The 15003-nt window shown below is 46.3% G+C and overlaps 1 protein-coding gene across 1 annotated transcript in view; it reads left to right on the plus strand.

The window, feature by feature from the left end:
* LIMA1 (LIM domain and actin binding 1) overlaps nt 1-13337 on the plus strand; it is a 34404-nt gene extending 21067 nt beyond the window's left edge. The window contains exons 10-12 of the mRNA XM_067314030.1: nt 2970-3103; nt 3526-4016; nt 11620-13337. Coding sequence (XP_067170131.1) covers nt 2970-3103; nt 3526-4016; nt 11620-12137 — 1143 coding nt within the window. The 3' untranslated portion in view covers nt 12138-13337. The remainder of the gene's footprint in view (nt 1-2969; nt 3104-3525; nt 4017-11619) is intronic.
* Nucleotides 13338-15003: the final 1666 nt, after the last annotated feature.

The raw sequence follows: 15003 nt of genomic DNA on the forward strand, positions 1-15003 counted from the left end.
CTCTCAAGGAATCTGGCAGTGACTATATCAATATCTGACCAGTCTTCATCAGACTGTGTTCACAAGGGAACTTAAGTTCAGAATGGAAAAATATTGCAAAACTGTCAGTTTTTCTTCAAAGATGAAGTTTGAATTGCTTGCTGGGAGTTGCCCTGCTGCTGTTAGAACAGTGTGTCCCTGTGGTAGTGGCAATCTGTGTCTCTTCAGTATGGGAAAAGGGGGTTGAGCAGGGAAGTCGGGATGCAGATCCTATCAGGGCTTGTCCGTGCCTCTGGTAAAGTCAGGGTTTCTAGAGACTGGTATTGAGGATCCTGATACTGAACTTCCCAGCCTTCAGCAGGCTGGGACCTGGCTCTCCGCCTTCCCCTTCCAGCTGTTCCCAAAGCAACTGCAATTGGCAGGAACTTTACAGTAAGGGCAATTTAGTGTGTGACTCCACAAAGTTTGAGTTTGGCATTTTGAATAGCAAGTCTTTAAATTTTCTTTAGCAGGAGCTCTAAAGCATAAAGCAGGTGGAGAACGTCTTGGATAGGAATGTATTTGCTAATCTTATTAAACACAAAAACTGCAGTGCTGAACATTTTGATCACACTGTACTTGCTTGTCACGTGTGCCGTCTGGACTTAGGATGCCTATTCCCTGTGCTGCCACAGACTTCCTGGCTCACTCTTGAGGAAACAACTGTGCTTTTGTTGTTTTCCCCATCTTTGAAAGGAACAGTACTGACCTCACCAAGACGAGTGAGATGTGGCTTCCTAGTGTTCTGGAGTATAAATGCCAGTATGTGAAATTAGAGCCGCCTATAGCTTTTCTATAACTTCAGTCTGTTAAAGCATGCAAGATACATGCAAGCTATGCATTTTGGTCCCCTGTACAATCTGGTTATAGTAGTAGAACCATTTTAGTCCTCTGCCTTGTTACTGCTTTTGATGCTACACTGCTCAGATAGAAAACTAGATGCTGTTTATTCATGTAAGGTTCCTATTTGTCTCTTCCAGCTTCTGTTTCCTGTTCTTGGTTCCTAATCTCTACTCCTGCCTTCTGCTTCCCTCCTAATGTGAGCTCAACTCTCAGCTTTCTCTCAAGTTTTTTATATTAATTGGGCCTCACCTTCCTCCTGTAGCACCTATTTGTAGTATGCCTGGAAAGGAATTTCTTTCTCTTCACACCCCAAAACACCTCTCCATCAGACACAGGGCTCACTGTTATACAAGTAAGTTCCTCCTCTTAGGTGGGGATGTGCATTGCAGAAGCACCTGCCAGCACTGTGATGTCTTCTTGCAAAACTCAGCTCCCAGGAAGAGTTATTTTTTGATGGGCAAGCGAATTGTCACTGCCTTGCTCTATGTGGCAAGTGTGGATGATTAGATTTTTGTTTGGGTCAGTAAATTACCTCATGTTTGAGATTGCATTTAGCAACTCAACATCGAGAATTCGTATGCAGTTTTGGCAACACCCAGAGGGTGTTCTTTTTATTTTTTATTTTTCCAGAAGGAGCTCTGAATGCTGAGATTGCAAGCTTTTGGTCAAGCTGTCATCATAATTTGAACTTTAAGGCATTGTTTGAAGTTATACTAAACTTAAATTAAATTAGAAGAAAAAATAGAAACCTGTTAAACTGGAATTAAATTTGCAGCAAACTTTATGGTTGTGAAAAACTGACTTCAGCTGGCTCTGCCTTCAGCAATCTGTCCCTCACATATTGTAACTTTCATTGCCTAACCATTGTTTCTAGCCTGTTATAAATAAATTGCTGTAATTATTTGTCTTCCTGTGACCTTCCTGTTTTTTCTTTAACCATCATATTTTTCCTCAAAGCTTTTTAGTAAGTTTGTAGCAGGTCATTCTTTGTCCGAAAAAAGAAAAAAGCAAGCTACAATATCAATGTGTCTCTGCACATCCATGGATATGGAGCCTGGGCACTCTTTTACCCTGTTGCTAGAGTGGTTGCAATCAACATGCAGTCCAAAAACGGCAATTTTTCATCTTCCTGTTATTTATTTTTTTTCTTATATTAAAGTGTGTTTCCTACGGGCCAACCTTAATAGATTCCAAGAAGTGAACAGCGTCAAGTGACCTTTTTTCATGGACAATGTACTTACTTCCTTGTTGCTGTCAGAAAACAAAATCTGAAACTATTCCCATGCAGCACAGTAGTGACACTTGACTCCTTAGCGTTTAAGCTTACCCTTACACTAAACTCTCAGGAAATTCTCTTCATGAGTACATAAACAATTCTAGCTGCCTAATGTCAAAAACCTGCTAATATTAAGTCTTGAGTAAATTTGAGGGCTGTGTGTCCTGAACCCTGAGTATAGTTTCTTTGCTACAGAATTGGAACCGCTTACAAATGAAGTCAGAAATGTTTCCTGCTGCCTGCATCTGTGCCGAGACTATTTCCTCCTCTTTTAAAGAGGAGAACCTTTAGCAAAATTGGTTTGTTTCAAACTGTTGAGCAGCCTGTTCCACTCCTATTCTTTCCCCATCCCCTGCCTTTTCTTTTGAGGTTGTTTTGGCTCTTTTCCTATGCTTAATTCTTTGATTTTGATAAATCTCACACTGATTGTAATCTACCTTAATATTTCCTCATCATGTTCCAACAAAGAAAACTTCAGGTTGCAGAAATAAGACAGCTTTCTGGGAACTGGCTCTGTCAAAGTTGTGACTGAGAACTCTAGTATTTCCATTGTTGCTTTTCAAACCCTACTTAACTAGTGATGCTTCAGCTGTGGAATTCACTGGGGAAAAATCTTGGCTAACTGCGAAGCCAAGGCAATCCTGTGGGCCTGCTGTAGCCTTTTCTTCCCTTGTTGCCCACCAGCACCCACTGTACCGTAACTAGCAATGAATTGCTGAAAGTGAAATGTTGCAAATTTTCTGAGAACTCGGGAAGCTGTGTATGAACCCAAGCCAAATCTCTTAGCAGTTGATTCATTTGCCAGTAAACCAGCTTTCTCTTCTTCCCTTAGAAGTTTCAGTTGCCAGCGAAGGAAATCTGTGTTGGGTGTCAGAAGACTGTGTACCCAATGGAGAGGCTCTTTGCCAACCAGCAGGTGTTTCACATCAGCTGTTTCCGCTGTTCCTATTGCAACAGTAAACTCAGGTAAACAGACTGCTACATTTGGCTGCCTTTTAGGCAGTTCAGCTATGCTATTCTCAGAAGTTGAATAAGATGCTGTTCAGGCTTAGCAAAGGTGAAGGCAACTTTAATCCTGTGGGTTGAACAGGAGCATAGGAATGGTATTATAGTCCTAGTTCTGCCAGTAGCCTTTGCACCTGGTGCAATCTATTTTAAACTCTTAATGTCATTTGATGTGGGGGAAAAATATAATTGTAGACAACTCCTGAAATTTGAAAAGATGACCATACAAACCCATGGAAGCTGGGACCACTGTCAAGTTTGTCTTTTCTAAACATGTTGCAAGACTGAAACTGAATCTCTTCAGTAACAGAACTAAAATGTACGCCTTGCTTGGTGGCTGAGATATGGAATGTTAACATTTCATTTAATATCTTTCTGAACAGTCTTGGGACATATGCATCTCTGCGTGGGAACATTTACTGCAAGCCTCACTTCAATCAGCTCTTCAAAGCTAAAGGCAATTATGATGAAGGCTTTGGACACAAACAGCATAAGGAATTATGGGCAAGCAAAACTGAATGTGAAGAATCCCTGGAGAAAACTGTCCATGATGTACACGCAGCAGAAAGTCCTCAAAGTCCTGGAGTAGAGGATGCCCCAATTGCAAAAGTGGGAGTTCTGGCAGCAAGCATGGAAGCAAAAGCTTCAGCTTTGCCTGAAAGAGAAGAGAGACCGGCAGAAACAAAAAAGCTCAGGATTGCCTGGCCGCCTCCATCTGACCAAAGTATTCAAGGAAGTGCCTTAGATGAAGGCATCAAAGTATTTAAACCCAAATGGCCCCCAGAAGAAGAGCTTTCTAAGCCAGATATGCAGGAGGATGTGGATCTGGATCTCAAAAAGTTAAGAAGATCTTCCTCACTGAAGGAGAGAAGCCGTCCTGTCGCGGTCCGCGGGAGTGACGGGAATGAATCATACGCATTCACAGAATGCAGGTTCAATTCCATCTTTATTCAGCAATTTGCCTATTTTATAAGTACAAGTATTCGGCGCTCTGGCCCTTGATTTGTGGTTCATACAGATTATGTCACAGGTAGCCAATCATTGCACCGATCACGCACACAGCGGTCATGCCTCGTACCTTGCTACTTGTTTGGCAAAGCTGTCTAGCCCTTAACCTTGGTTCCCACTGGCTTCTGCTAGTTTATCTGTACTTTCTCAGGATGTATCATTCCCAGCTGCACCAGTGTCCTTGGTAAACTACTTCAAAGCACATAGCAGCAGCTACAGTCTGAGGCCTAAGGCTTCAGCAAATTTAGCTACTTATGCTAAGCAAGTTGTGCTAAGCAACTAATCCTAAACAGTGTAGTTCCATACTCTATATTTCATATAGATTATTGTTCTGAAGTACCGCAAGGGCCCCAACACTTCCCCCTCTTCTTTCAAATAATAGATCAACCATTTTCTGTACCCGAGCTAGGATACATTGTAGTATACAAGGCCCACAAATCAATAGGAACATACCCACGATACCTATGGTAATCAGTTGTTTTAATCCTGCTGCCAACCAGGGCCCGATCCCCAGCCCCCGAAGCCACCCGTCAATCCCAAGGCCATTCTCCTGCTTCAGCTTATATAGCCCATTCTGAATGTTTCGTATACGCGCGTGGATTGATTGTGAATGGTCGGTAAGATTGAGACAACACATCCCCTCAAACTCGTCACACCCATGTCCATGAGCTAAGAGCAAGAAATCTATAGCGGCCCTATTTTGTAACACAGCGTGGTTTATGCTCAGTGCATCCTGAGACATCTCATCTAGTACTCGTGATGTAATAGTTAACTCATTTTTGGTCCAACAAGCCAATTGCTCCGCCAATTTCATCGCCTTAAGCCCAGCGGCTCCCGGCAGTAGCGTAGCAGTCGCCAGCTGCCGGAAGCCTGACCAAAATACGGGATCGCCAATGTCCTTGCACTCTAGCTCATGCACACTCCTTCTGCCCCGCCCGCGCTTCATCAAGACCAAGTTCTGCAGTTGGGTGAGATTGGGGTGGAACAGACTCAATCTCCCCAGGTAGCACAGGCCTCCACGCAGGATGCGTGGCACACCGTTCCAGGCCCTATCCCCGCATATCAGAAATATACCAGGCGGCAGTGCTTTCGCTGTTATGTGGCTTGTTGCGTTGCAGTTCGTATACACCTGGCCATGCACGTCACCGCTGCTTAAGGCGGAATTCAAGGTTACCCATTTTGATGACCGCTCTTCCACCAACCCCACCAACACTCTTTTGTTCGTGCCCAGTCATTGCAGCACGCTCACAATCACAATCCCGTTCGTTCTGGGTGAGGCTGGTGCTTTGTTTTCGTCCTCTGTCAAGAGCTTCCAGTTCCTGCCGCTGGTCTTCAAGCGCAGGTAGTAGCTGACTCACGGGCTGTTTCCAGTGGGCAGTCATCCGCAGGTCCAACGTTACTCTTCTTCAACCACGGTCGAACCCACTTCGCCGGTATCCACTCCGTACCAGTACCTGCAATGACACAAGCATACCCTCGGCCCCAAGTGAGTAATTCCACAGGCCCCTGCCATGAATGTGTTTGTGGTACCCATCGGGACACGAGCGTCTTAATAGGTCTCGTAGTCTGTGCATGGCGTGCCCCTGGGCTGATCAACTCCCCTTGGTCTATTTCAATGAGGTTGCACCAATTTAACACATAACAGCTTTTTGCTACGATGTCATGGACGGGGAGAGATACCTCCCCCTCCTTTTTCAAAATAGCAAAAAGGCGTTTTAAATCCTGATGACGGCGCTCCACTATGGCCTGGCCAGTGGAATTATAGGGGACCCCCGTGGAATGTGTAATGTCCCAAGCTCTCATAAACTCAGCGCACGCGGCGCTCGTATAGGCAGGTCCATTGTCGGTTTTTATCTGAGCCGGCTTCCCCAGCGCGGCAAAGGCTTGCAGCCAATGCAGGCGGCAGGCAGTAAAGCGTGTGGAGGTTGCGGCAGTGGCCCAGGTCATTTTACTGAATGTATCGACTGATACATGGACAAAGCGCAGTCGCCCAAAGGCAGGGACTTCTGTGACATTGGTCTGCCATAACTGGCGAGGTTCTAACCCGCGTGGGTTTGTCCCTGTATCCTGCAGCGGGGGAATGTGTGCACAATCAGGGCACGCGGCCACTATGGCCCTGCTTTCTGCCCGGGATAAGTTGAACTCCTTTTGCAAAGATCTAGCTGACTGGTGAAAAAACGCATGAGATCGTTGTGCCAGCTGTAACCTAGTTTTTTCTTCACCGGCGGCTGAGACTTGGGCATCTATGCGCTGGTTGCCCTCCGCCAATATTCCCGGCAGTCCCGAATGACTACGGACGTGTGTGCACCAGAATGGCTGAACGCGAGAATTTAAATGGCCGCTTGCTTGTATCAACAACGCCTGAATCTTGGGGTTAGCGGTCTGCCCAATAAGAGCAGAGTGTAGTCGTTGTAACACACCCGCCACATATAGTGAATCAACTATAAGATTAAGAGGTTCTTCTGCAAAGTCCTTCAACGCGAGTACAGCTGCCATGAGTTCTAAAATTTGCACGGAGTGCTCGGGGGCACCTTGCATGATCTTTCGAGCCCATTCTCCTCGTACATTCACGTATTCGTATCCGTACTTCTTTGTTTTGCCGCTAGCGTCCGTAAAGACGGACTTCGCGTTGTGGATGGGGCCATCTGCCATTACCTTCCTTTCTTCAAGCATCAATTGCGTGTGCAGTAGTGGGTGCTTTGGATAATGATTGTCGAGGGGAACCCCACACGTCGCCAGGGCGAATGAAATGCTCTGTTGGGTCCATTCGGATACGAGATCCAAAGAAACCAGGGGCAGAATGATGCGTGAGGGCTCCTTCCCTGATATGATGCGGACGCGCTGTCTTGTTTTTAGTAACAGTTCTCCCACAGCATCTTTCCTGGGCATAATCACTGTGCGTGGCTGGACTGGCGAAAACACCCACTCCAGGATCGTGAGCTGATTTGTCTCGTTTGTTTGACCAATTATGCCAACCACCTCCTGTTGTTTATTGTAGCACACTATGTCAATGGGTTTCATGGGGTCATAGCGATAGGCTTGTACATTTCCAAGCTTCCTCTCTATGTTAGCCATGACTTCCTGCACTGGAGGAGACAACGTTCTTGCTTCTCTGGGGTTCTTGCTATTCTTAAGTAAATTCACCAGCGGTTGAATTTCCTCATTGGTAATGCCGCAGTAAGTACGGATCCATTGAATGTCCCCAAGAAGTTTCTGTACATCGTTCACTGTTGCGATCTTCCGCGTGATCGAGGTTTTCATTGGGTAGACTCGGGTCTCGGTTATGACCATACCAAGATAGTTCCACGGTGCGTGTTGCTGGATCTTCTCAGGGGCGATGGTAAGACCCCAGGCCTGGAGTTGTTGACTCAATTCCCGTTGACTCTCTTCTAGCAGCGGGGTTTCTGTTGCGACTAATATGTCGTCCATGTAGTGGTATACTATAGCCTCGGGATGTTTCTGCCTCCAGGGTTCTAAGGCTCGGTCTACATACCATTGACATATCGTGGGGGAGTTTTTCATACCTTGGGGTAGAACGACCCACTGATAGCGTCTCGAAGGACCAGATCGATTTATCGTTGGCACTGAGAATGCAAAGCGTTTGGAGTCCTCCAGATGTAAGGGGATACTAAAGAAACAGTCTTTCAGATCAATTACTAGCAGACTCCATTCCCGCGGGAGCATGGTAGGTGATGGCAGTCCTGGTTGTAACGCTCCCATATCTTCCATTGTTGCGTTCACAGCTCGCAGATCGTGTAGCAGTCTCCATTTTCCTGACCTTTTCTGTATGGTAAAGATAGGTGTGTTCCATGGGCTGGTTGAAGGTTGAATATGTCCCAATTGTAGCTGTTCTTCTACCAATTTGTGAAGTTCCCTTAGCTTCTCCTTTTGCAGCGGCCACTGCTCGACCCACACTGGTTCGTCAGTCTTCCATGTAATTTTCAGCGTGGGCGGAGAAGTGTCAGCAGCGGCCATTACTAAAAAGGGCACGAGAGAACTAGGCCCCACTGAGACAGAAGGTCCCGGCCTAAGATCCAGAGAGGGGTATTCATTACGTATGGTGTTACCACGCCCAAATGACCTTCTTCGTCGCAGATCCTCACGGGTCTCGCACTTCTCCAGGTGGGGGCTGAACCACCAATCCCCTGTACTGCAGTGGTGCTATCCACTAGCGCCCAAGCGGCAGGCCAGGAGTCGCGAGGTACTATGGTGACGTCGGAACCGGTATCCATCATCATCTCGGCTTTTAGGTGATTCATTCCGTCTGGAGAGGTAATGATGACCTTTCGAATGGGTCTAGTCGAGGACACAGCAGTCGAGAACAAGGCCAGGGGCGTCCCCGTAGAGCCGAAACCTCCTCTTCTATCATCTCCGCTGGCCAGGGGGACCGCAGACTTGAAAGGGATCAATTGGGCAATTTTGCTTTTTGCTGGTATTGTAACTGGGGGACAGAAGACCTTCAGCATGATTTTTATAGGTCCACAGTAGTCGGCGTCGATGCACCCAGGGAGAACAAAAATTCCCTGTCTAGAGGCAGATGATCGTCCTATCAGTAAGGCCGACAGCCCCCCCCCCAAGGGGCCACAAACGTTTGAATTTACCAAGTGGACCTGCTCAGTGGTAATGCTTACTGATTCTGCCAGGGCCAGATCGATTCCGGCGCTCCCTCTTGTGGCTGCATGGTGTTCGAAGAGGCAACCATGGGATATTTCTTCGCCGCGTCCCAGGCGCGGCTGTTCCAGTTTCCCGACAACGGGGTGCCGCTTTTCTTGCATTTTGAACGGCACTCACTTGTCCGATGCCCAAACTTGTCACAACGCTGGCAGATACGGTTGTCTTTAGCCAGTCGTCTGAGGGGGCAATGTTTCTTCCAGTGCCCAGGTTGTCCGCAGATGTAGCAGTTCTCTGTTTTGCGGCCGCCCCCTCCTTGTGTAGGGCCCTGTTTCATAGCTACAGCTAATGCAGTAGCATGGATCTTCGCCTTTTCTTTTTCTAGCTCCATGGGTGCTCGGGAGCAAATTTCCACCATTTGGAGCAAAGTTGCTCCTGGAGGCAAGGTGGCGAGCAGTTTTGTGCAGGTTGGATTGGCATTCTGCGTAGCGATCTCCTTAACCATGATTGTTTTCATATCCTGTGGCACGTTCGGGGCTGCATCAACGGCTTCCTTAAGTTTGTCCACGAACTGCAGGAACGGTTGGTCTTCCGCCTGCCTTATTGACAGGTAAGGCGGATTAGCTTTCCCTATTTGGGGCAGTGCGGCGAATGCCTCTAAGGCAGCGTTTTTTGACTGCATCAGGACTCGGGGATGCAGTGCCGCCTGTCGAGCAGGGTCTCTAAAAGCTCCGTTGCCCATCAGCATGTCCAAAGATGTCATACGTAACGGGTCATCTGCCGGTAAGTCCAAATTAGATAATTGGCATAGACCAAGCAGTTCCTGCCACTTATTCAGAAACACCAGCAAAGAGGTGGGCCCCAAAATCAGTTCGGCAAGGGCGCGGATATCGCTCGGCACCAGGTTCTGATATTTTACCAGTGCTCTCAGCTGCGCTTGCACTTGATGGTTATTTATCCCGTACTGCATTACCAGCTGTTGCAGCTTTGTTACCACTTGCCAATCCAGAGGCTCCCACCTCGTCTGTCCCTGACCCGTGGTCACGACCGGGGCTACTATAGGGAAAAACTGCATGTCCCCAACCAGTTCAGCATTCTGAATGATCCCGCGCCACCTTTTTGCCATATCAAAGTCAGGGTCCCTAGGTGGTAGGGCTTTCTCCGGTGCTCTCGGTAAACGGTCCAAAATCATTCGATACTCTTTCTGTGTTAAAGGGGTTTTTTTCCAGGCTTGCAGATGTTGCTCCGCCTCCTCAAGGGACCACGTCCCTTTGAGTACGTTGGTAATCACCCAGTCTCTGGGGGCGATCTCTTGGTTCTCCTGGGATCCGCTAGCAGGATCCCCGGAGAACCGTTCCTCAACCGCCTTCAGGCCGTCCACAATAGCCTGATGTGCCTTCTTATACGCCTCCCTCACATGCGCCTTTTTCGACCCCCTATCCAACCTCCTCATTTCCTCCAACAGTTCCTCCATTTTTTTTGAATATTCAGTCAGATCAACGCTTTTCTCCTCAGGTAAAGGCACAGTGGCCGGATCCACTTCCATAGGGGGAGCGGACGGCTGCGGGGGGGCGGCAAAGGCATCAGCAACGTCCCCTTTCTTGTACGGTGGCAAGTCCTCATATCCTGTGCCAGTCCCCCAAGCCTCCCGCTCTAGCTTAGAGAGAGGTGCCGCACACGGCAGGGAGGGCTCATCTGTCACCGAGGGCCCCCCCGCGGATGGTGTATCAAAGACAGGCACCGCGCACTCCGCTCCGGGCACCGCGCACTCCGCTCCGGGCACCGCGCACTCCGCTCCGGGCACCGCGCACTCCGCTCCTTCCGCGCACTCACTCCCCGGCGAAAGTGCCGCTGCAGAGGGCTCCACTTGCAGCGCCCTCCGTATGGCAGCAGTCGCCTGTGCCTCCCCGTGCAGCTGTTCGATCATGAGCCGCACGTCTCGATATATTTTGGCCAGACGCCTGGCCTCTTTTTCTCCGTTCTGGATGGATTCCCACAGTTCCTTCCCGACCTTCTTCCAGGTTACCGCGCTAAAGACCTGGCTGGACTCCCGTAACAAACCGCGCCGCCTTCTCCACCACAGCAAGTCCACCAGCGCCTGGCGCTCCACCTGGCGCTCTGTTTGTGCTGCCACTTGTAACAATTTTTCTAACGTGGCCTTTTCTACCGCTGATACAGCGTTTCCCATACCGCCCGCCGCCTCACAAGGGCGCCTGACTCACCGGTCAGAAGAGTTGCGTAGCTACGACTTTTCCCGTCTTCTTTCAGACGGCCAGGCTCGTTTTCCCCGGGCACGAGCCTCCCGGGCGGTATCCACTCCCGTTACTCGAACTCTTAGCAAAGCCAGCTTCTCCTCTGCAGTATCACGTCGGGGTCGCCAGATGTCGCGGTCCGCGGGAGTGACGGGAATGAATCATACGCATTCACAGAATGCAGGTTCAATTCCATCTTTATTCAGCAATTTGCCTATTTTATAAGTACAAGTATTCGGCGCTCTGGCCCTTGATTTGTGGTTCATACAGATTATGTCACAGGTAGCCAATCATTGCACCGATCACGCACACAGCGGTCATGCCTCGTACCTTGCTACTTGTTTGGCAAAGCTGTCTAGCCCTTAACCTTGGTTCCCACTGGCTTCTGCTAGTTTATCTGTACTTTCTCAGGATGTATCATTCCCAGCTGCACCAGTGTCCTTGGTAAACTACTTCAAAGCACATAGCAGCAGCTACAGTCTGAGGCCTAAGGCTTCAGCAAATTTAGCTACTTATGCTAAGCAAGTTGTGCTAAGCAACTAATCCTAAACAGTGTAGTTCCATACTCTATATTTCATATAGATTATTGTTCTGAAGTACCGCAAGGGCCCCAACACCGTCCCTTCACAGTAGCGGCCTCATTTAGAACAATGTCTGTTAAAGGTCATAAAACAGAGAATTTATCTTCTCCTTCTAAGGCAGAGAGAGACATCTTGAAAAGAAGTGAGGAACTGGAGAGAGAGGTCATGACAGACAAAAAGCAGAAAGAAAAGAAGGTTGAGAATAGGAACATCCAGAATGCTGAAGAGAAAGAGGAAGAGTGGGAATTATCTGATAGCAAAGCAGTAGAGCATAACTTGGTAGAAAATGGCCAGGTGAGTGCAGAGACAGATGAGGAAGAACATGCTGTGGAAGAGCAGCAAACTCTAAGTGAAGGATTTCTTGAGCCAAATTCTCCTAAACGTTCCAGCTTAGCCAACATCAAGATTGCTAACGAATCATCTCCTAACCAGAATCGTAAATCCCAAGATGTTGGTTTCTGGGAGGGTGAAGATATGGAAGATCTATCTGTGGAAGAACAGATCAAAAGGAATCGTTACTATGAGGAAGAAGATGAAGAATGAATTGGCCTTTTACTAGAAAATTTGCTGCAAGGTGCTGGGCCTTTTTAAATCGGTATTTTTAGCTTTAACAAGCAGCTGTCCTCTGTGAAAGTGATGCTGTACTGCACATTGACATGTAAGGGAATCATATGTGCACATTATCTTGAATACAGAAGTACTGTTGAAGCCTGCAAAGAGTATATTTAGGTGCATGGAAACAAGTATCTGTTGATGTGGGATAACTTCAACAGGTATTCTCTGTCCACAGCATGAGAACAGAATTGTCTTGTCCTTTTTGAGCTTAGTACTTATTCCACTAACAATTTACAGAATTTTACTGTGCTCACAAAGGTTGTGTGAAGCAGGCTTTCTGTAATACACTACTTCTACCACTACAAATGCTACTGCAGCGCTTAGGGACCAATTTCAAAGGGACTTTCTGGCCTGCTTTAAAAATGGTAACTGAATGCACTTTAATACATGTAAAGGGCACAGCTGGGATTTTTTTTTAATAATGAAAACCCTAATTATGTTCATGCTTAGAATCCAGCAACTAAAGCATCTTAAACTGAGTGCAACATGATTTTCTCTTTTTAATCTCAAAACTGCCTATGATCAGTAGAAGACTTTCTATTCTTTACTCTTCTCTGTGCAACTGGAATGGTATGGCCATTGCTGGAATATATGTATTTTAGTGCTTATCCAGAAGCTGTGCTGACTGACAGGACTCTTTGAAGACAAATCAACACTTCTACAGGAGCCTGCAAGGCATTACTCTTGCATTTCATATGCATTTAAGTGTTTTTTCTTCCTTCTTTTTTAGTAGATTTCATCCTTGATTCATTTAAAGCTGCAGATAATTTTTAAGGCCTTTTGACAATTATGAAATCCTATTTGTACCAGGCTGCCAGAAATCTTTTCATTATGGCTGTGAAATTATGCTGTATTGCAAAATATCTGGGATAAAACTGTATGAACAGTGAGACTTTCTTATTCCTAGCATTGAAGCTTAGTACATTTTTAAACTTGACTGCATTTATTTTATGAATAATGGAATACGAATGGTGGAAGGAGGATGTACTTTTATATTAGCTTTTATTTGTACTGTATTCTCATGAGAATTAGCTCTAACTATATTTGAGGTGTAAAATATTCTGCTTTCTTAACAATCCTGCTCAGTATGAAATCTTCAATAAAGTTCTGTCATTTACATTGTTTTAAGTCTGAAGACTGGTTCATACTCATTTCATAAACAGCATTTAAAAAGACCTTGGGAAAAGATGGGTGAGATACTGATTCTTACTTGAACTTGGAGACTAGAACAGTAATTTCTTGATGCCACTAGGTGACACTGTGTCCACTTTTTTGGTTTACTGTCTAATGGCCAGACCATGCTCTCATACGCTTCCTGGAAGATTGATTAGAACAGGATGGGCAAAAGAAATAAGGACATGCAGATATTTACACTTTCTTTGCTGGCTTCAGCTGGTTCTCAAGCATGGTAGCTGGGGCTACTGAGTGTTTTTTTTGGTTGGTTGGTTCCCCCCTCCCTTCCTAAAAGCTGCTCTTTATTGCAGTTGTTTTCACTCAAGCCTGAGGTGTTTTTGGATGGGTTAGAGGTGGGCTAAGACCTGGAGAAGAGGCAGTAAGTGACCTGCAGCAGAATCAGAAGATGCACTTGTGTATGACACTGGCATAGGAAAGGAAGGGGAGAGATGAGAAAGGAAGCCTGTTATCTAGCTGGAAAGTATTAGCAGTTGTGCATCATGAGGCATAAGACATGCTCGCTAATTTTTTCTTTAAGGGGAAAGTAAGACTTGATTGGGAAAGGCAGAGGTACTGCAGAACTAAGCTGATGTGTGAGTACATACTGCTTTCTTTAACACTTAAATCCTTATCTTTTCCTATTAAAATCCATTTGGGATCAGATTTCAAATTACTAAGCAATCAGAGCTCTTTCTGACAGGAAACTTTGTGCTAAGCATAGTTGAAAAGGAAGGGAAGAACAGGTTTTCTATGAGACTAATTCAACATAGGATAGCCTGAATAATGATTCAGTTGGATGCATTGGATGTGCCTATTACCTGTTTCTTAGAAGTTGTAGTTGAATTCTACAAGGCATACCCAGTTACATGATAGTAAAGCAACACTGGCTGCAGTTACTGGAAACTTTGATGTTATACATCATTAATTCTGGTTAAATCTGAGACATCTGTGAGTCCTTGAGATACAAGAATCCTTACTGCTCACTCAGATTGACCCTAGCTGAACTTCTTCAAGAAGAAATTTCCACTGTTGAATACTTTATTAAAGTCATTCCATTTAAAAAAAAAAACAAAACATGAACCAGTCTGTCCTTGAATCTATTAGTTATCATAGTATTTGAGTGCTTAATGGGCCATTTAATTTGCTCTCTGCTGGACAGATGCCGAAAGGGCTATTTTATAAAAGATGGATCATTTGCTACAGTGTACAAGGAAGTTGATGCTGACCACCTTTACACTGTTTGAGAATCCAATTAAAATGTTTACACAAGGCTAGGTTTTGTTACTTGGTAACCCTTATCCCCGGACTGTTAGGCCAGAACGTAATAAATAAGTTTCCTGAATATTAAAAAAAAACCCCAACTATTTAGACTAGTTTAAGCTTTGCCAAAACGACCTGTTTCTTGCTGTTTTGTACTTGAATGTTAAGCCAAACATGTCAGTAAAACTAACCGTTAGTCTCTTCCCACGAACTCCTCCTGGGAGCAGCTGCGCGGCCCGGCTTGCGGGTCCTTTCCCTCAGAGAGGCGAGTGTACGGGGTTACAGGCTAGTCGGGGAGGAGGAGGAGGTTTATCCGCCACAGGTTAAGGGCGGCTGCCTCCCCCGTACTCACTCTGGCTCG

Source organism: Apteryx mantelli, chromosome 33 (assembly GCF_036417845.1).
Source record: "Apteryx mantelli isolate bAptMan1 chromosome 33, bAptMan1.hap1, whole genome shotgun sequence".
Taxonomy (NCBI): domain Eukaryota; kingdom Metazoa; phylum Chordata; class Aves; order Apterygiformes; family Apterygidae; genus Apteryx; species Apteryx mantelli.